The 23849-nt window shown below is 36.4% G+C and overlaps 2 protein-coding genes across 6 annotated transcripts in view; both read left to right on the top strand.

Moving 5' to 3' along the window:
* LOC117336542 (nucleoporin nup211-like) overlaps positions 1 to 5450 on the top strand; it is a 7065-nt gene extending 1615 nt beyond the window's left edge. Inside the window, exon 1 of the mRNA XM_033897154.1 lies at positions 1 to 5450. This exon is cut by the window's left edge and continues 1615 nt beyond it. Within this exon, the coding sequence (XP_033753045.1) occupies positions 1 to 5450 (5450 nt within the window).
* Positions 5451 to 23345: 17895 nt separating this feature from the next.
* Positions 23346 to 23849, top strand: part of LOC117335835 — a 37373-nt gene continuing 36869 nt past the window's right edge. For all 5 annotated transcript variants that reach the window (XM_033896072.1, XM_033896074.1, XM_033896070.1 and 2 more), the window contains exon 1: positions 23346 to 23540. In XM_033896072.1, the coding sequence (XP_033751963.1) occupies positions 23528 to 23540 (13 nt within the window). In that variant the 5' untranslated portion in view covers positions 23346 to 23527. The remainder of the gene's footprint in view (positions 23541 to 23849) is intronic.

The following is a 23849-nucleotide window of genomic DNA, read 5'->3' as shown; positions in this document are numbered from 1 at the left end:
ATTTTGAGTCATTGGAGAAATTATTAGGCATCGAAAGCACGTCCAACATTCCTTCTTTCGATATCAAGAACCTGACCAAACGTATCGAGTCGATGGAAAAATCACTAGGCACCGACAATATGTCCGACATTCCGTCCTTCGATATCCAGAACCTGACCAAACGTATCAAGTCGATGGAGAAATCACTAGGCCATGACAACATGTCCAGCATCCCATCGTTTGAAATTCAGAACCAAACAAAGCGTATCGAGTCGATGGAGAAATTACTAGGCACCAACAACACGCCAAACATCCCTTCCTTCGATATAAAGAACCTAACCAACCGTATGGAGTGGATAGAAAAATTGCTAGGAACCGACAACACGTCCAGCATCCCTTCCTTCAAAATCCAGAACCTGACCAAACGTATCAAGTCGATGGAGAAATCACTAGGCCATGCCAACATGTCCAGCATACCATCGTTCGAAATTCAGAACCTAACGAAGCGTATCGAGTCGATGGAGAAATCACTAGGAACTGACAACACGTCCAACATTCCTTCTTTCGATATCAAGAACCTAACCAAACGAACGGAGTCGATGGAGAATTTACTAGGCACCGACAACACGTCAAACATCCCTTCCTTCGAGTCGATGGAGAAATTACTAGGAACCAACAACACGCCAAACATCCCTTCCTTCGATATAAAGAACCTAACCAAACGTATGGAGTCGATAGAAAAATTGCTAGGAACCGACAACGCGTCCGACATCCCTTCTTACGATATGCAGAACCTAACTAAACTTTTCAAGTCGATGGAGAAATTACTAGGCACCGACAACACGTCAAACATCCCTTCCTTCGATATAAAGAACCTAACCAAACGTATGGAGTCGATAGAAAAATTGCTAGGAACCGACAACACGTCCGACATCCCTTCCTTCAAAATCCAGAACCTGACCAAACGTATCAAGTCGATGGAGAAATCACAAGGCCATGCCAACATGTCCAGCATACCATCGTTCGAAATTCAGAACCTAACGAAGCGTATCGAGTCGATGGAGAAATTACTAGGCACCAACAACACGCCAAACATCCCTTCCTTCGATATAAAGAACCTAACCAACCGTATGGAGTCGATAGAAAAATTGCTAGGAACCGACAACACGTCCAGCATCCCTTCCTTCAAAATCCAGAACCTGACCAAACGTATCAAGTCGATGGAGAAATCACAAGGCCATGCCAACATGTCCAGCATACCATCGTTCGAAATTCAGAACCTAACGAAGCGTATCGAGTCGATGGAGAAATCACTAGGAACTGACAACACGTCCAACATTCCTTCTTTCGATATCAAGAACCTAACCAAACGAACGGAGTCGATGGAGAATTTACTAGGCACCGACAACACGTCAAACATCCCTTCCTTCGATATAAAGAACCTAACCAAACGTATGGAGTCGATAGAAAAATTGCTAGGAACCGACAACACGTCCGACATCCCTTCCTTTGCTATCCAGAACCTGACCAAATGTTTTGAGTTGATGGAGAAATCACTATGTACCGACAATACGTCCAGCATCCTTTCGTTCGAAATTCAGAACCTGACCAGACATTTTGAGTCATTGGAGACATTATTAGGCATCGAAAGCACGTCCAACATTCCTTCTTTCGATATCAAGAACCTGACCAAACGTATCGAGTCGATGGAAAAATCACTAGGCACCGACAATATGTCCGACATTCCGTCCTTCGATATCCAGAACCTGACCAAACGTATCAAGTCGATGGAGAAATCACTAGGCCATGACAACATGTCCAGCATCCCATCGTTTGAAATTCAGAACCTAACAAAGCGTATCGAGTCGATGGAGAAATTACTAGGAACCAACAACACGCCAAACATCCCTTCTTACGATATGCAGAACCTAACTAAACTTTTCAAGTCGATGGAGAAATTACTAGGCACCGACAACACGTCAAACATCCCTTCTTTCGAAATTCAGAACCTGACCAAACGTATCAAGTCGATGGAGACATTACTAGGCCATGCCAACATGTCCAGCATACCATCGTTCGAAATTCAGAACCTAAGGAAGCGTATCGAGTCGATGGAGAAATTAATAGACACCGACAACACGTCCAACATTCCTTCTTACGATATCCAGAACCTAACTAAACGTTTCATGTCGATTGAGAACGCACTAGGCACCAACAACTCGTCCGATATCCATTCCTTCGATATAAAGAACCTAACCAAACGTATGGAGTCGATAGAAAAATTGCTAGGAACCGACAACACGTCCGACATCCCTTCCTTCAAAATCCAGAACCTGACCAAACGTATCAAGTCGATGGAGAAATCACAAGGCCATGCCAACATGTCCAGCATACCATCGTTCGAAATTCAGAACCTAACGAAGCGTATCGAGTCGATGGAGAAATCACTAGGAACTGACAACACGTCCAACATTCCTTCTTTCGATATCCAGAACCTAACCAAACGAATGGAGTCGATGGAGAATTTACTAGGCATCGACAACAAGTCCGATATCCCTTCCTTCGAAATCCAGAACCTAACTAAACGTTTTGAGTTGATGGAGAAATCACTTGGTACCGACAACACGTCCAGCATCCTTTCGTTCGAAATTCAGAACCTGACCAAATGTATCAAGTCGATGGAGACATTACTAGGCCATGCCAACATGTCCAGCATCCCATCGTTCGAAATTCAGAACCTAACGAAGCGTATCGAGTCGATGGAGAAATTAATCGACACCGACAACACGTCAAACATCCCTTCCTTCGAAATCCACAACCTGACCAAACGTATCAAGTCGATTGAGAAATCACTAGGCAATGACAACATGTCCAGCATCCCATCGTTCGAAATTCAGAACCTAAGGAAGCGTATCGAGTCGATGGAGAAATTACTAGGCATCGACAACACGTCCAACATTCCTTCTTTCGATATCAAGAACCTGACCAAACGTTTCGAGTCGATGGAGAAATCACTAGGCACTGGAAACACAACAAACATCCCTTCCTTCGATATCCAGAACTTGACCAAGCGTATTGAGGCAATGGAGATATCAAAAGGCAATGGCATCAAATTCGACATTCCTTCGTTGGGAATCCAAAACTTGATCAAACGTATGGAGGCGATGGAGAAATCACACATAACTAATCAAACATGCGACATTCTTCCGCCGGAAATTCATAACCTTACCAAACATATCATGGCGATTGAAAAATCACATAACCTTGTCAAAACATCGGGCATTCTTTCATCGGCAATCCAGAACCTGACAAAACGTATCGAGAAGTTAATTAGTACTGACAACACATCCAGCATCCCTTTCCCCAAAATCCAGAGTTTGACCAATCGTATCGAAGTGATAGAGAAATCACTAGGCACTTTCAATACTTCCGACATCCTTTGGTCGGAAATTCAAAACATTAACACGCTTATCAATGCGATGGAAATATCACACGACACTAAGAACACAACCGCCCCTGCGTCGGAAATCCAGATGACAGAACTACGCGAGTCAATGGAGAAAGCCCACGGCCTTGTAAACATGTCTACTGCATATTTGTTGGAATTTAAGAACCTTACCGAACGTATTGTGGCGATGGAGAAATCATCGGTCACTGAGAGTCTTTCGCAGGATATCCACAACCTGACCAAACGTATCGGAGCGATAGAAAGCTCACATCACCCTGACTGCAGCTCCGACATTCTTTCATCGGAAATGAAGAACCTTACCCGACATATCATTGCGTTGGAGAAATCACAGGATAATGGTAACGCAACCGAAACCCTTTCCTTGGAAATTCAGAACTTGACCAAACGTATCGTAGCAATGGAGAAATCACTAGGCCATGGCAACATGTCCAGTATCCCTTCATTCGAAATTCAGAACCTGTCGGAGCGTATCGATACGATGAAGAAATCACACAACATTGACAACACATCCAATATGCTTTCATCGGAAATCCAGAACCTGACTAAACGTATCGTGGCACTGGAGATAACAAACGGAAATGCAAGCATACCCAACATTCCTTGCTGCGAAACCCAGAACCTGACTAAACGTATTGTGGCATTAGAGATAACAAACGGAAATGCAAGCATACTCAACATTCCTTGCTGCGAAACTCAGAACATGACCAAACGTGTTGATATGATAGAGCAATCACTAGGCACTGACAACACGTCCAGCAGCCTTTCATGCGAAATTCAGAACCTAACCAAACGTATCGTAGCGATGGAGAAATCAGACGACACTGACAACTCATCTGATATTCTTTCGTCCGAAATTCAAAACCTTGCAAAACTGACTGTGGCGATAGAGAAAACCTTGGCCAGTGACAACACATCAGACATCCTTTCTTCTGAAATCCAGAGCCTGGCCAAAGGTATCGTGGCGATAAAGAAATCATTTGAAACTGACAAAACATTGGATATTCTTTCGTCAGAAATCAAGAACATCACCAGACATATTATGGCGATGGAAAAATCACATGGCAATGACACTACACCAGAAATTCTTTCATCGGAAATCCGGAACCTGACAAAACGTATCGTAGTAATGGAGAAATCACACGACACCGACAATTCATCTGACATACTTTCGTCCGAAATTATGAACATTGCCAACCTCATTGTGGCGATGGAGAAAGCACAGGCCAATGACAACACATCAGACATCCTTTCGTCGAAAATACAGAACATGACGAAACGTATCGTAGAGATGAAGAATTTTTTTGAAACTTACCAAACATCAGAGATTCTTTCGTCGGAAATTAGGAATCTTACCGAACATGTCAAGGCGATGGAGAAACTACAGGACAATGATACGGAAATGCAGAACTTGACCAAACGTATTTTTGCGATAGAAAGCCTACACGACGCTGACTGCATATCTGATATCATTTCGTCGGAGATTATAAACTTGACCAAACGTATCGTGGCGATGGAAAAAGCACACGAAAGTGACTACACATCCGACTTCCCTTCGTTTGAAATGCAGAACTTGACCAAACGTATCATGGCGATAGAAAACTCACACGACTCTGACTGCATATCTGATATCATTTCGTCGGAGATTATAAACTTGACGAAACGTATCGAGAAGATGGAGAAATTACACGAAAGTGACAGCAAATTTGACGTCCTTTCGTCGGAAATCAAGAACGCAACCAAAGGTATCGTAGCGGTTGAGAAATCAGACGACAATGACCGCACATCTGACATCCTTTCATTAGAAATCCAGAACCTGACCAAGCGTATAACGGCGATGGAAAAATCATTCGATGCTGACTGCACATCTGACATCCCTTCGTCGGAATTCCAGAACCTGACCAAGAGTTTTGTGTCGATTGAGAATATTCTTCCCCAGAGAATCATTAGGAGGTTGGAATGCACTGCTGCCCTGGGTAATTGTATTATCTTTTATGTTTTATAGATTTGCAATACATAAGCATATTTCTGTACCATCAATGTGATATCAAGCTTGCATTACATTAGATATGAATCATTTCTCTCCTGACATTACATTAAATAGGAATAATTTCTTCCCTGACATTACATTAAATAGGAATCATTTCTCTTCTGACAAAACGTTAAATAGGAATTATTTCTTCCCTGACATAACATTAAATATGAATTATTTCTCTCCTGACATTACATTAAATAGGAATCATTTCCCTCCTGACATTACATTAAATATAAATTATTTCTCTTCTGACATTACATTAAATAGGAATCATTTCTTTTCTGACATTACATTAAATAGGAATCATTTCTCTCCCGACATTACATTAAATAGGAATTATTTCCCTCCTGACATTACATTAAATAGGAATTATTTCCCTCCTGACATTTCATTAAATATGAATCATTTCTCTCTTGATATTACATTAAATAGGAGTCATTTCTCTCCTGACATTACATTAGATAGGAATCATTTCTCCCCTAACATGACATTAAATATGAACCATTTCCCTCCTGACATTACATTGAATAGGAATCATTTCTCTCCTGACATGACATTTAAAGAATCATTTTTCTCCTGACATTACATTAAAAAGGAATCATTTCTCCCCGACATAACATTAAATATGAATTATTTTTCTCCTGTCATTACATTAAAAAGGAATCATTTCCCTCCTGACATTACATTAAATAGGAATCATTTCTCTCCTGATATTACATTAAATAGGAATCATTTCCCTCCTGACATTACATTAAATAGTAATATTGAATTATAATGAATTATTTCTCTCCTGACATTACATTAAAAAGAAATCATTTCTCTCCTGACATTACATTAAATAGGAATCATTTCTCTCCTGACATTACATTAAATAGGAATCATTTCCCTCCTGACATTACATTAAATATGAATCATTTCTCTCCTGACATTACATCAAATAGGATTTATTTCCCTCCTGACATTACATTAAATAGGAATCATTTCTTTCCTGACATTACATTAAATATGAATCATTTCTCTCCCGACATTACATTAAATAGGAATTATTTCCCTCCTGACATTACATTAAATAGGAATTATTTCCCTCCTGACATTACATTAAATATGAATCATTTCTCTCCTGACATTACATCAAATAGGATTTATTTCCCTCCTGACATTACATTAAATATGAATCATTTCTCTCTTGAAATTACATTAAATAGGAGTCATTTCTCTCCTGACATTACATTGAATAGGAATCATTTCCCTCCTGACATTACATTAAATATAAATAATTTCTCTCCTGACATTACATTAAATAGTAATATTGAATTATAATGAATTATTTCTCTCCTGACATTACATTAAATAGGAATCATTTCCCTCCTGACATGACATTAAATATGAACCATTTCCCTCCTGACATTACATTGAATAGGAATCATTTCTCTCCTGACATGACATTTAAAGAATCATTTTTCTCCTGACATTACATTAAAAAGGAATCATTTCTCCCCGACATAACATTAAATATGAATTATTTTTCTCCTGTCATTACATTAAAAAGGAATCATTTCCCTCCTGACATTACATTAAATAGGAATCATTTCTCTCCTGATATTACATTAAATAGGAATCATTTCCCTCCTGACATTACATTAAATAGTAATATTGAATTATAATGAATTATTTCTCTCCTGACATTACATTAAAAAGAAATCATTTCTCTCCTGACATTACATTAAATAGGAATCATTTCTCTCCTGACATTACATTAAATAGGAATCATTTCCCTCCTGACATTACATTAAATATGAATCATTTCTCTCCTGACATTACATCAAATAGGATTTATTTCCCTCCTGACATTACATTAAATAGGAATCATTTCTTTCCTGACATTACATTAAATATGAATCATTTCTCTCCCGACATTACATTAAATAGGAATTATTTCCCTCCTGACATTACATTAAATAGGAATTATTTCCCTCCTGACATTACATTAAATATGAATCATTTCTCTCCTGACATTACATCAAATAGGATTTATTTCCCTCCTGACATTACATTAAATATGAATCATTTCTCTCTTGAAATTACATTAAATAGGAGTCATTTCTCTCCTGACATTACATTGAATAGGAATCATTTCCCTCCTGACATTACATTAAATATAAATAATTTCTCTCCTGACATTACATTAAATAGTAATATTGAATTATAATGAATTATTTCTCTCCTGACATTACATTAAAAAGAAATCATTTCTCTCCTGACATTACATTAAATAGGAATCATTTCCCTCCTGACATTACATTAAATAGGAATCATTTCCCTCCTGACATTACATTAAATATGAATCATTTCTCTCCTGACATTACATCAAATAGGATTTATTTCCCTCCTGACATTACATTAAATAGGAATCATTTCTTTCCTGACATTACATTAAATATGAATCATTTCTCACCCGACATTACATTAAATAGGAATTATTTCCCTCCTGACATTACATTAAATAGGAATTATTTCCCTCCTGACATTACATTAAATAGGAATCATTTCCCTCCTGACATTACATTAAATATGAATCATTTCTCTCCTGACATTACATCAAATAGGATTTATTTCCCTCCTGACATTACATTAAATAGGAATCATTTCTTTCCTGACATTACATTAAATATGAATCATTTCTCTCCCGACATTACATTAAATAGGAATTATTTCCCTCCTGACATTACATTAAATAGGAATTATTTCCCTCCTGACATTACATTAAATATGAATCATTTCTCTCCTGACATTACATCAAATAGGATTTATTTCCCTCCTGACATTACATTAAATATGAATCATTTCTCTCTTGAAATTACATTAAATAGGAGTCATTTCTCTCATGACATTACATTGAATAGGAATCATTTTCCTCCTGACATTACATTAAATATAAATAATTTCTCTCCTGACATTACATTAAATAGTAATATTGAATTATAATGAATTATTTCTCTCCTGACATTACATTAAAAAGAAATCATTTTCCTCCTGACATTACATTAATATGAATAATTTCTCTCCTGACATTACATTAAATAGGAATCATTTCTCTCCTGACATTACATCAAATAGGATTTATTTCCCTCCTGACATTACATTAAATAGGAATCATTTCTTTCCTGAAATTACATTTAATATGAATCATTTCTCACCCGACATTACATTAAATAGGAATTATTTCCCTCCTGACATTACATTAAATAGGAATTATTTCCCTCCTGACATTACATTAAATATGAATCATTTCTCTCCTGACATTACATTAAATAGGAATAATTTCTTCCCTGACATTACATTAAATAGGAATCATTTCTCTTCTGACAAAACGTTAAATAGGAATTATTTCTTCCCCTAAGACATTACATTAAATATGAATTTTCTCTCCTGACATTACATTAAAGGAATCATTTCCCTCTGACATTACATTAAAATAGGAATATTTCTCTCCTGACATTACATTAAATAGGAATCATTTCTCTCTGAATTACATTAAATAGGAATCTTTCTCTCAGACATTACATTAGATAGGAATTATTTCCCTCCTGACATTACATTAAATAGAATCATTTCCTCCTGACATTCATTAAAAGGATCATTCTCTCCTGACATTACATTAAATAGGATCATTTCTCTCCTGACATTACATTAAATAGATAATTTCTCTCCTGACATTAATTAAATATAAATATTTCTCTCCTGACATTACATAAAAAGGAATCTTCTCATCTTCTCTCCTGACATTACATTAAAAAGGAATCATTTCCCTCCTGACATGACATTAAATAGGAATCATTTCCCTCCTGACATGACATTATTAGGAATCATTTCCTCCTGACATTACATTAAATAGGAATCATTTTCTTCCCTGACATGACATTAAAAAGGAATCATTTCTTCCCTTACATTACATTAAATAGGAATCATTTCTCTCCTGACATTACATTAAAAAGGAATCATTTCTTCCCTGACATTACATTAGATAGGAATTATTTCTCTCCTGAAATTACATTAAATAGGAATCATTTCTCCCCCGACATAACATTAAATAGGAATCATTTCTCTCCTGACATAACATTAAATATGAATCATTTCTCTCCTGACATTACATTAAAAAGGCATCATTTCTCTCCTGACATTACATTAAAAAGGAATCATTTCTCTCCTGACATTACATTAAATAGGAATCATTTCTCTCCTGACATTACATCAAATAGGAATCATATCTCTCCTGACATTACATTAAATATGAATTATTTCCCTCCTGACATTACATCAAATAGGAATCATATCTCTCCTGACATTACATTAAATAGGAATCATTTCCCTCCTGACATTACATTAAAAAGGAATCATTTCTCTCCTGACATTACATTAAATAGGAATCATTTCCCTCCTGACATTACATTAAATAGTAATCATTTTCCTCCTGACATTACATTAAATAGGAATCATTTCCCTCCTGACATGACATTAAATAGGAATCATTTCTCTCCTGAAATTACATTAAATAGGAATCATTTCTCCCCGACATAACATTAAATAGGAATCATTTCTCTCCTGACATAACATTAAATATGAATCATTTCTCTCCTGACATTACATTAAAAAGGAATCATTTCCCTCCTGACATTGCATTAAATAGGATTCATTTCTCTCCTGACATTACATTAAATAGGAATTATTTCTCTCCTGACGTTGCATTAAATAGGAATCATTTCTTTCCTGACATTACATTAAATAGGAATCATTTCTCTCCTGACATTACATTAAATAGGAATCATTTCTCTCCTGACATTACATTAAAAAGGAATCATTTTTCTCCTGATATTACATTAAATATGAATTATTTCTCTCCTGAAATTATATTTCAAAGGAATCATTTCGCCTATTACATTGTATTGAGTAGGAATCATTTCTCTCATTTCAATATATATCAAATAGAAATCTTAACTCCCATTTCATTATATCAAATAGGGATCATTAATTGTATGGATGACACCCGAGAACTTCCGATTATTGTCGACCCTCGGCCGTCGTTTTCTCGATCGATCGAGTTTTGGGGAACAAACGATGCTTATAATTTATTCCTTATTACCCGCCATTTCTGTCTTTGCGAAACATCTGAATATTTGCATCGCCTTAATTTTTTCCGATTTTTTATTTATATATATATTATTAGCGCCAGGTTGCTAGTTACACGTAGTAGACAAATATTTCAATATGTAATATATAAACTAGAAAATGATCTGGAATAAATTAATGAATAATTGATAATTGAAGCAAATTTACTTCACAGTTTTAATGATAACCGATCTTTTATTTCAGAAAATATCAAATCTAACCCAACTATTCATATGTTTGAGGATCGATGCTACTATTTCGGGCTACAGTATTTGACCTGGACAGATGCTCAGGTAACCATCATATTTAATACACAGATATATTAATACCCATTTTTTGAACCATTAAATATTGTATACAATATCAAATATCTGGGCTACACTGACCTTACATACCACGCGGAATAAAGAGTCCTGAAGAGAGACGAACATTTTTAATTAAATCAAAATATTTCTCTTTAATTGTTTATTGTTGAAAAAATAAAAACCTTTATATAGTTTTTTGAAGCCATTAAATAGTGTAAATTATATCAAATGACTGGCGTGATCTGACCTTGCACATTGTACGAGCTAGATATTGCTGAATGGAGGGACCGGGTGGCCGAGTGGTTAAGGTGTCCCACACTTTATTACTAGGCCTCCATTTCTTGGTCGCAATTTTGAAACCCACGTGGGGCAGTTGCCAGGTACTGACCGTTGGCGGGTGGTTTTTCTCCGGCTTTTCTTCGCCTCATAAACCTAGCACGTCTTTAAATGATCCTTGCTGTTAATGGGACGTAAAAACATGAATGTAGAGGGAAAAAAAACTTGTTTGTGCTAGAGAAAACTCTTAACCATTCATTGCATATTTCATATCAAAGTTCCCTATATACTAAAAAAAAAAAAAAAAAAAAAAGTCGTTCATCAATTGTTTTGATTTAATTTTGTTTTTCTCTAAAATTATTGATGTATTCAAAAATCTGCAACAAGAAATTCTCACACTATCAAACTGATGATAAGCATCATGACTAAGTAATGCGAATCTTTGTACGGTAAAATGTCTTTTCATTCTTGTTAATATTTTCATATCTCTGCAAACGATAGTCGAGCCATCATAGTGTCATACTGGAAACGTATTTTATTTTGCGAGTTAAAATTTTAGCGCGTATTTCCAAATTTTCATAAATTAACGTATTGATGAATTGGCGCGCCAAAAATATCTTGTATAAAAAGAACAGTTTATATAGAAAGTGCAATTATTGCAATGATAATTAAGAGTCATGTTTCCATCGCGAAAAGCGCTAACATAAAGTCCCGCTAAAATTTGAACATTTACAGTAATTCGTTTATAGTGAAGTGTTACATTCTGTAGTGTGTCTTGGGTGACACATAGCAATTTTATTTAAGATATGCTTGATAAATGTATACTTGTAACATTCATGCTTCCAGCAATCTACAGAAAAAGGTTAACAATATTCAAGGGTTTACTCAACTTATAAAATGTATTTATCATCCATGCAAACGTGTGCACGTAGAACAATAAACACATCCTCAAGCAAAAGGACTAGGGCGTACCATATACACGTAAGGTTCCTATTTTTTATTTGAACTGGATTGTATAGGATACAGGATACAGGATACTGATATTTTATGAAACTCACGCCTTTCGTAACAGTATGAAAACATTGCTTTACATGCATATGAAAAATCACATAAAATTTCATCACGAATACCAAACTGAAAGAGTTATGAGAGGATATAGATATTAAAAATAAGAAGAAAATATGTTATGTAACATCAATAAAAAACTTTATATCAAATAAAAAATATCAGTCTCCGAAAAGTAAATCAATTAAGTGACATTAAATTTCTTCAGCGATTTAAAATATTAAACAGGGCTTTGGCACATAATTTAGTACAGCGGCTGTCTGAAAGAGCATGACGCAGCTTCTGAACATTACTAAAATTATTAAAAATTAATGACAGTATTTACTGCTTAAATTAATCTCCCAACGCATGACTCGTTGACATTTCGCAGTTACATTTGTACGCTATAATTCAATGTTTCCGTTAACATCAATACTAGATAGCTGTATATATCACATGTACCGATGTCAAGCTTACCATACTTAAACAATACATTGGACGCCCTGTGCCTACATTCCGGAAGTGAACATCTTTAGTTTTACTTCCGTTAATAAACAACCTGTTTTGAACGCATCAGTCTGACAATATTCTTAGTGAGAACTGTAAGTCTTGCTCATGCCCGAAAGTCCGAAGGCCCGATAGTCCTGAGGCCGAATAGTCCAAAAGCCTGATAGTCCGAAGGCCCGATAGTCCGAATGCCCAACAGTCCGAATGCCCAATAGTCCGAAGGCCCAATAGCCCGAAGGCCCAATAGTCCGAAGGCCCAATAGCCCGAAGGCCCAATAGTCCGAAGGCCCGATAGTCCGAAGGCCCAATAGCCCGAAGGCCCAATAGTCCGAATGCCCAACAGTCCGAATGCCCAATAGTCCGAATGCCCGATAGTCCGAATGCCCGATAGTCCGAAGGCCCAATAGCCCGAAGGCCCAATTGTCCGAATGCCCAACAGTCCGAATGCCCAATAGTCCGAATGCCCAATAGTCCGAAGGCCCAATAGCCCGAAGGCCCAATAGTCCGAATGCCCAACAGTCCGAATGCCCAATAGTCCGAATGCCCGATAGTCCGAATGCCCAACAGTCCGATGCCCGATAGTCCGAATGCCCAATAGTCCGAAGGCCCCATGAAATTCAAAATCGAAATAGAAAATGTTTGTGCCAGGGGATCAGTTGCATAAACTTTCATGCAGTGTTCCTGAAACGTTACGCTTCAAACGACGGTGCCATTTTGAATGTACTGCTCAACGTAATTTTAGCATTTTCTGATAAAAAAACAAAAACAAAAACAAAAACACTTTGCGCTATTTCTGTTTGTTTGTGATTTTTTTTTTTTTTTTTTTTTTCGCCAAATTTTTATCTACGTGAGTTTCGTGATGAGTACTAAATCGTCCACACATAACAGACTGACAATGGCCGCTTCATCTGTTACAACACCCGTCCCGATTTTCTGTAAGCTTATTGGTTAGGTCGTTAATAAACACATTAAACATGATAAAATAAACAACCTTGTTTTAGACCGGTTGAACATTGAACCAGTCAGTATTATTAGAATTTACTTGAACACAGCCCATCACGTTTGAATACAAACTACATAGTACACATCTAAAATTGTCACTTATTGCAACTTCCGCTAATTTAGGGCACAGAAGAGATGAATACGATCGTGCGCCTTTAAGAAGTCGACGGAGGCTTACATAAGTGGTTGTTTCGTTTTGATACGCGATTCCAGTATCCCTGAAATTGTAGAAAGGTGGTCAGTAATATTTTGCTTTACAAAAATCGCTTTGTACGTCACTGATGACGTCATTTGATTCCGGCCATTTGACCAGTCTTTGATTAAGAATCCAGCAATATAGTTTGTATGTCGTAGATGCCAAAGTAATGCCCCGATAGCGGAGTGGATCACATGGGTCAGATTTTGAACTTTTGGGAACTGCAGTTATAACCCCTTACACCACAGGCCTAGACTTTTAAGGGGGAAAATAATAACGTTTGGCGTGTCTTAGAGAGTAAAAAAAAAAGAAAAGAAAGAAAAACAATAAAATAAAAAAACGAGAAAAGAAAAAGAAAAAAAAAACCTAACCCTAACCCAGTTGATGACGCTATCTAACATGACGTCATCTGGTGTATCAAAGGGTGGATTTGAAGTACATTATTGTATCTTCCGTACTGGAATTACGCACTGCAGAATTTTCAAGTTGTCCCGATTTGATCATACCAAAATGTATTTCTCCTCGAATTTAAATCAGTGTTTCAAATTTTTAGTATTACGTTTTAACTAAATGTTTATAATCCAAACAATAGGCTAAGTGTCAACTAGCTGGGGCGAACCTCGTGACGGACCCAAGCCAGAAACTCATGGACTTTCTAATGGAAATTATTGGTAAGTAACCATAACGGAGACATGGGATACAATATTTCTCTGTAACAATATTGCAGGCGTCAAATTTAATGACAACATTGTATATTATGTATGTATGTTAGCTTTATGAAACAATATATCTGGACCTCTTGGAAACACAATGGATTGAATTCGGATACCCTATAATATAATAACAAGTTATAAGGTCAGAAAATCGTCTTTAGTTTAATTGAAAATTACAATCGATAAATATATCTTATTTGCATAAAATTTCCGGATGAAAACTTGATGTGAAATTGTTGTCATTTTTTTCAGATTGGCATTTCTGGATAGGCGCTAGAAAGACACACCTTGGCAGTTTCGAATGGGTTGCTAACGGTGAAGCTATCTATGAGAATGACACTAGATGGGGACAAGGCTACCCCTATTATTACGGCCTAGATCTATGTGTGTACGTCTATAGCAGTACGAGAAAGTGGTATGATTACAACTGTGATTATGGATACTATTACGTCTGTGAATTATGAATAATCACATTTATCATAACGAACGTAGTCTATGCGTTTATGTCGACGATAGTGAGGAGAGTAGGCGTAAATACACTTGTGATTACGGATACTATTGTGTCTGCGAATTATAAATCATCACATTTATTTCTGCGCTTAGTAAACATGTTTGAGTGTAACCTATACAGCTGTTGTAATAATAGAGCACTACATTTAGACTATTAGTGGTTAAGAACCAAACAGGTGAGGGTTTAGTGGTTTAGAACCAAACAGGTGATGGGTTAGTGGTCTGTAACCAAACATGTGATGGGTAAGTGGTTTAGAACCAAACATGTGATGGGTAAGTGGTTTACAACCAAACCGGTGATTAATTAGTGGTCTAGGTCCAAACAGGTGATGGGTTAGTGGTCTGTAACCAAACAGGTGATGGGTTAGTGGTCTGTAACCAAACAGGTGATGGGTTAGTGGTCTAGGTCCAAACAGGTGATGGGTTAGTGGTCTAGGTCCAAACATGTGATGGGTTAGTGGTCTAGGTCCAAACAGGTGATGGGTTAGTGGTTTAGGTCCAAACAGGTGATGGGTTAGTGGTTTTGAACCAAACCGTGATGGGTTTGTGGTTTGGAACCAAACAGGTGATGGGTTAGAGGTTTAGGTCCAAACAGGTAATGGGTTAGTGGTCTAGGTCCAAACAGGTGATGGGTTAGTGGTTTTGAACCAAACCGTGATGGGTTTGTGGTTTAGAACCAAACAGGTGATGGGTTAGTGGTCTGTAACCAAACATGTGATGGGTAAGTGGTTTAGAACCAAACCGGTGAGGGGTTAGTGGTCTAGGTCCAAACCGGTGATGGGTTAGTGGTCTAGAACCAAACAGGTGATGGGTTAGTGGTCTAGGTCCAAACCGGTGATAGGTTAGTGGTCTGTAACCAAACAGGTGATGGGTTAGTGGTTTAGGTCCAAGCAGGTGTTGGGTTAGTGGTCTGTAACCAAACAGGTGATGGGTTAATGGTCTAGGTCCAAGCAGGTGTTGGGTTAGTGGTCTGTAACCAAACAGGTGATGGGTTAGTGGTCTAGGTCCAAACAGATGATGGGTTAGTGGTCTGTAACCAAACAGGTGATGGGTTAGTGGTCTAGGTCCAAACAGGTGATGGGTTAGTGGTCTGTAACCAAACAGGTGATGGGTTAGTGGTTTTGAACCAAACAAGTGATGGGTTAGTGGTTTTGAACCAAACAGGTGATGGGTTAGTGGTTTTGAACCAAACAGGTGATGGGTTAGTGGTTTTGAACCAAACCGGTGATGGACACCAAAACCAACATACAAGTATAAGGGGTTCACGACTACCTGTGTTTTTTAACTGTAGCTGCCTTTTTCTATAGACTATCTTTACATGTAATTCAATTCAATTTAATTCAAATTTATTTTGAAATGCATACGGCATAGGTATACTTGTAAAATACATATTACGTGCATTCATAATATAACATACAGTCATACATATTACATACAGTCATACATATTACATACAGTCATACATATTACATACAGTCATACATATTACATACAGTCATACATGTTACATACAGTCATAGATATTACATGCAGTCATACATATTATATACAGTCATACGAATTACATACAGTCTTACATATTACATATAGTCATACATATTACATACAGTCATACATATTACATACAGTCATACATGTTACATACAGTTATACATGTTATATATTACATACAGTCATACATGTTACATACAGTCATACATGTAACATACAGTTATACATATTACATACAGTTATACATATTACATACAGTCATACATATTACATACAGTCAAACATATTACATACAGTCATACATATTACATACAGTCATACATATTACAAACAGTCATACATATTACATACATAATACATATATCATACAGTCATACTTATATCATACAGTCATACATATTACATACAGTAATACATGTTATATATTATATACAGTTATACATATTACATATAGTTATACATATTACATACAGTCATACATATTACATATAGTCATACATATTAAATACAGTTATACATATAACATACAGTCATACATGTTATATATTATATACAGTCATACATATTACATACAGTCATACATGTTACATACAGTCATACATATTACATACATAATACATATTACATACATAATACATATATCATACAGTCATACATATTACATACATAATACATATATCATACAGTCATACATATTACATACGGTCATACATATTACATACAGTCATACATATTACATACAGTCATACATGTCATATATTACATACAGTCATACGTATTACATACAGTCATACATATTACATACATAATACATATAACATACAGTCATACATGTTATATATTATATACAGTCATACATATTACATAGTCATACATATTACATACAGTCATACATATTACATACAGTTATACATATTACATACAGTTATACATGTTATATATTATATACAGTCATACATATTACATACATAATACATATAACATACAGTCATACATATAACATACAGTCATACATATTACATACAGTCATACAAGTTATATATTATATACAGTCATACATATTACATACAGTCATACATATTACATACAGTCATACATGTTATATATTATATACAGTCATACATGTTACACAGTCATACATGTTACATACATAATACATATTACATACAGTTATACATATTACATACATTCATACATATTACATACAGTCATACATATTACATATTACATACAGTCATACATATTACATATTACGTATTACATACACATTACATATTACATACATATTACATACATATTACATATTACATACATATATTATACATATTACATACAATCATACATACAGTCATACATATTACACACATACACATTACATACAGTCATACATATTACATATTACATACAGTCATACATATTACATACAGTCATACATATTACATACAGTCATACATATTACATACAGTCATACATATTACATACAGTCATACATATTACATACAGTTATACATATTACATACAGTCATACATATTACATACAGTCATACATGTTACATACAGTCATACATGTTACATACAGTCATACATATTACATACAGTCATACATGTTACATACATATTACATACAGTCATACATATTATATACAGTCATACATATTACATACAGTCAAACATATTACATACAGTCATACATATTACATACAGTCATACATGTTATATATTACATACAGTCATACATATTATATACAGTCATACATATTACATACATAATACATAAAACATACAGTCAAACATATTACATACAGTCATACATTTTAAATAACGTCATACATGTTACACAGTCATACATGTTACATACAGTCATACATGTTATATATTATATACAGTTATACATATTACATACAGTCATACATATTACATACAGTCATACATATTACATACAGTCATACATATTACATACATCATACATATTACAAACAGTCATACATATTACATACAGTCATACATATTACATACAGTCATACATATTACATACAGTCATACATATTACAAACAGTCATACATATTACATACATAATACATATATCATACAGTCATACTTATATCATACAGTCATACATATTACATATAGTCATACATATTAAATACAGTCATACATGTTACATACAGTCATACATATTACATATAGTCATACATATTAAATACAGTCATACATGTTACATACAGTCATACTTATATCATACAGTCATACATATATACAAATTATATACAGTCATACATATTTGGAGAGTGATTTGTCATCTGCGTATAACATTAACATATAACATAGACATATCAGTGCAAGAAAGTTTATTTATTATATTTCTATTTTATTTATTACTTATATTAATTGTTGCATCAATCAAACACTTAATTGTAAGATTGATAAATATATGCAACACCAGATGAATTTTTCAGCGGAGACATTTTGCTTTCAAAATAATGTATGAGATTAAAATCATTTTCTTTCATATAAAGTGTGTTTTTTCTTTTCTTAAACGATAAATAAATATATTATATTATGTTATCAACTCTAGTATACGTCGTAAGTCAACTCTAGTGTACGTCGTCCGTCAGCTCTAGTGTACGTCGAACGTCAGCTCTAGTTAACGTCGTAATCAACTCAAGTGTACGTCGTAATCAACTATAGTGTACGTCGTAAGTCAGCTTTTGTTTACGTCGTATGTCAGCTCTAGTGTACGTCTTACGTCAGCTCTAGTGTACGTCGTCAACAACTCTTGTGTACGTCGTAATCAACTCTAGTGTACGTCGTAATCAACTTTAGTGTACGTCGTACGTCAACTCTAGTGTACGTCGTGAATAAACTCCAATGTACGTCGTTATCAACTCTAGTGTACGTCGTACGTCAACTCTAGTGTAAGTCGTACGTCAGCTCTAGTGTACGTCGTAAGTCAACTCTAGTGTACGTCGTCCGTCAGCTCTAGTGTACGTCGTACGTCAGCTCTAGTTAACGTCGTAATCAACTCTAGTGTACGTCCTAAATCAACTCTAGTGTACGTCGTAAGTCAACTCTAGTGTACGTCGTAAGTCAGCTCTAATGTACGTCGTAATCAACTCTAGTGTACGTCGTAAGTCAACTCTAGTGTACGTCGTAAGTCAGCTCTAATGTACGTCGTAATTAACTCTAGTGTACGTCGTAAGTCAGCTCTAGTTTACGTCGTAATCAACTCTGGTGTACGTCGTACGTCAACTCTAGTGTACGTCGTACGTCAACTCTAGTGTACGTAGTAATCAACTATAGTGTACGTCGTAAGTCAGCTCTAGTTTACGTCGTAATCAACTCTGGTGTACGTCGTAAGTCATCTCTAGTGTACGTCGTACGTCAACTCTAGTGTACGTAGTAATCAACTATAGTGTACGTCGTAAGTCAGCTCTAGTTTACGTCGTACGTCAACTCTAGTGTACGTAGTAATCAACTATAGTGTACGTCGTAAGTCAGATCTAGTTTACGTCGTAATCAACTCTGGTGTACGTCGTAAGTCATCTCTAGTGTACGTCGTACGTCAACTCTAGTGTACGTAGTAATCAACTATAGTGTACGTCGTAAGTCAGCTCTAGTTTACGTCGTAATCAACTCTAATGTACGTCGTAATCAACTCTAGTGTACGTCGTAGGTCAACTCTAGTGTACGTCGTAAGTCAACTCTAGTGTACGTCGTAATCAACTCTAGTGTACGTCGTAAGTCAGCTCTAGTGTACGTCGTAATCAACTCTAGTGTACGTCGTACGTCAACTCTAGTGTAAGTCGTACGTCAGCTCTAGTGTACGTCGTAAGTCAACTCTAGTGTACGTCGTCCGTCAGCTCTAGTGTACGTCGTACGTCAGCTCTAGTTAACGTCGTAATCAACTCTAGTGTACGTCGTAAGTCAACTCTAGTGTACGTCGTAAGTCAACTCTAGTGTACGTCGTAAGTCAGCTCTAATGTACGTCGTAATCAACTCTAGTGTACGTCGTAAGTCAACTCTAGTGTACGTCGTAAGTCAGCTCTAATGTACGTCGTAATCAACTCTAGTGTACGTCGTAAGTCAGCTCTAGTTTACGTCGTAATCAACTCTGGTGTACGTCGTACGTCAACTCTAGTGTACGTAGTAATCAACTATAGTGTACGTCGTAAGTCAGCTCTAGTTTACGTCGTAATCAACTCTGGTGTACGTCGTAAGTCATCTCTAGTGTACGTCGTACGTCAACTCAAGTGTACGTAGTAATCAACTATAGTGTACGTCGTAAGTCAGCTCTAGTTTACGTCGTAATCAACTCTAATGTACGTCGTAATCAACTCTAGTGTACGTCGTAGGTCAACTCTAGTGTACGTCGTAAGTCAACTCTAGTGTACGTCGTAATCAACTCTAGTGTACGTCGTAAGTCAGCTCTAGTGTACGTCGTAATCAACTCTAGTGTACGTCGTAAGTCAACTGTAGTGTACGTCGTAATCAACTCTAGTGTACGTCGTAATCAACTCTAGTGTACGTCGAAATCAACTATAGTGTACGTCGTAAGTCAGCTCTAGTTTACGTCGTAATCAACTCTAGTGTACGTCGTAATCAACTCTAGTGAACGTCGTAAGTCAACTCTAGTGTACGTCGTAAGTCAGCTCTAGCTTACGTCGTAATCAACTCTAGTGTACGTCGTACGTCAGCTCTTGTGTACGTCGTAAGTCAGCTCTAGTGTACATCGCAAGTCAGCTCTAGTGTACGTCGTAAGTCAACTCTAGTGTACGTCGTAAGTCATCTCTAGTGTACGTCGTAATCAACTCTAGTGTACGTCGTAAGTCAACTCTAGTGTACGTCGTAATCAACTCTAGTGTACGTCGTAAGTCATCTCTAGTGTACGTCGTAAGTCAGCTCTAATGTACGTCGTAAGTCAACTCTAGTGTACGTCGTAATTAACTCTAGTGTACATCGTAAGTCAGCTGTTGTGTACGTCGTAAATCAACTCTAGTGTACATCGTAATCAACTCTAGTGTACGTCGTAAGTCAACTATACTGTACATCGTAAGTCAACTGTTGTGTACGTCGTAAGTCTACTCTAGTGTACATCGTAAGTCAACTGTAGTATACGTCGTAATCAACTCTAGTGTACATCGTAAGTCAACTGTTGTGTACGTCGTAAGTCAACTCTAGTGTACGTCGTAATCAGCTCTAGTGTACGTCGTAATCAACTCTAGTGAACGTCGTAATCAACTGTAGTGTACGTCGTAATCAACTGTAATGTACGTCGTAATCAACTCTAGTGTACGTCGTAATCAAATCTAGTGTACGTCGTAAATCAACTCTAGTGTACGTCGTAAATCAACTCTAGTGTACGTCGTAATCAACTCTAGTGTATGTCGTAATCAACTCTAGTGTACGTCGTAAATCAACTCTAGTGTACGTCGTAATCAACTCTAGTGTACGTCGTAAGTCTACTGTTGAGTACGTCGTAAGTCAACTCTAGTGTACGTCGTAAGTCAGCTCTAGTGTACGTCGTACGTCAACTCTAGTGTACGTAGTAATCAACTATAGTGTACGTCGTAAGTCAGCTCTAGTTTACGTCGTAATCAACTCTGGTGTACGTCGTAAGTCATCTCTAGTGTACGTCGTACGTCAACTCTAGTGTACGTAGTAATCAACTATAGTGTACGTCGTAAGTCAGCTCTAGTTTACGTCGTAATCAACTCTAATGTACGTCGTAATCAACTCTAGTGTACGTCGTAGGTCAACTCTAGTGTACGTCGTAAGTCAACTCTAGTGTACGTCGTAATCAACTCTAGTGTACGTCGTAAGTCAGCTCTAGTGTACGTCGTAATCAACTCTAGTGTACGTCGTAATCAAATCTAGTGTACGTCATACGTCAGCTCTAGTGTACGTCGTAATCAACTATAGTGTACGTCGTAAGTCAACTCTAGTGTACGTCGTAAGTCAGCTCTAGTGTACGTCGTAATCAATTCTAGTTTACGTCGTAAGTCAGCTCTAGTGTACGTCGTAATCAACTCTAGTGTACGTCGTAATCAACTCTAGTGTACGTCGTTAGTCAACTCTAGTGTACGTCGTAAGTCAACTCTAGTGTACGTACGATTGTATGATCGTGCCTTTATTCCTTTGGTGTTTCCGGATACAAAACGTTTACTTGTGACCGCGAAAAAATCTTAACACTAATCAAATTGTTTCACACTTTATGTTTAAATTCCATCTTATCCAGTTTCTCTCGTTGTCGATGTACAATGCCTTTTTTTTTAACATTATACAGTGTACCTAAACACGAATTTTGGTAAGGGGTTCGTTTCCATTTAGAAGTTAGTTTAACTGACGATCCTTTAGTAATTGATCAGAAATGAAATATTTTATCCGCAACACCGATAATTTGCATTGCAACACGAACATATTCGCTTTACCATCAATCCATTTTTATTCATTTTATATAATTAATTTATTTTATATATTTGTTTATTTTCAAATGAATTGATGTCAATCAATTTGGTTTTTTATTTATTTATGTTATTAATATGATGACGTCCTTTTCAGTAGATGATCATCGAAGACACGACATGTTACATATGTCTCTGGTTCTAAAGCAAGTGACGATCAATATATGTTTCTGTTAGAGTGATCTCCCTTGTGTTCAGCGTCGACAGCAGCAGCAGCAACAGCAAGGTTGAATTGATTACCGTCATCCCAAGACGATTCGGCCATAATGCACCTCAGAGACATAAAAACCAGAACCTGCGGGTCACGTGCGTGCGTGACAGATGTGAGATACCTCTAATCATCAGGTGTGACTGCTACCTGTGTTCATAACAAATATGGACACACACGGTAAGTATAAATGCCGGCGTATTTAGGCTTAAAATGTCCGTCTGTAGTTTACACATATATTATGTCGGCTTTTAGCGGTACATGTGTGTACATGTGTAGCTCTAGTGTGTAGGTGTGGTAGCGCTTTATCATAAACACGCCAACCCATTCTACCGTTACAACAATAAATGTCTGTAAAATATATGTACACTAGCTATATAGTGTCAACCTCATATATGTATAAACAATACATATGTATGTACCTAATCAGGCTCATGCTATGATGTATAGACGGGTCCTATTTCCGGGAGGGGCGTTCGAGGATATTTA

This window comes from Pecten maximus, chromosome 10 (genome assembly GCF_902652985.1).
Source record: "Pecten maximus chromosome 10, xPecMax1.1, whole genome shotgun sequence".
Classification (NCBI taxonomy): domain Eukaryota; kingdom Metazoa; phylum Mollusca; class Bivalvia; order Pectinida; family Pectinidae; genus Pecten; species Pecten maximus.
Note: the sequence above shows the minus strand (reverse complement) of the source record. Positions and strands in the feature narration are given on the sequence as shown.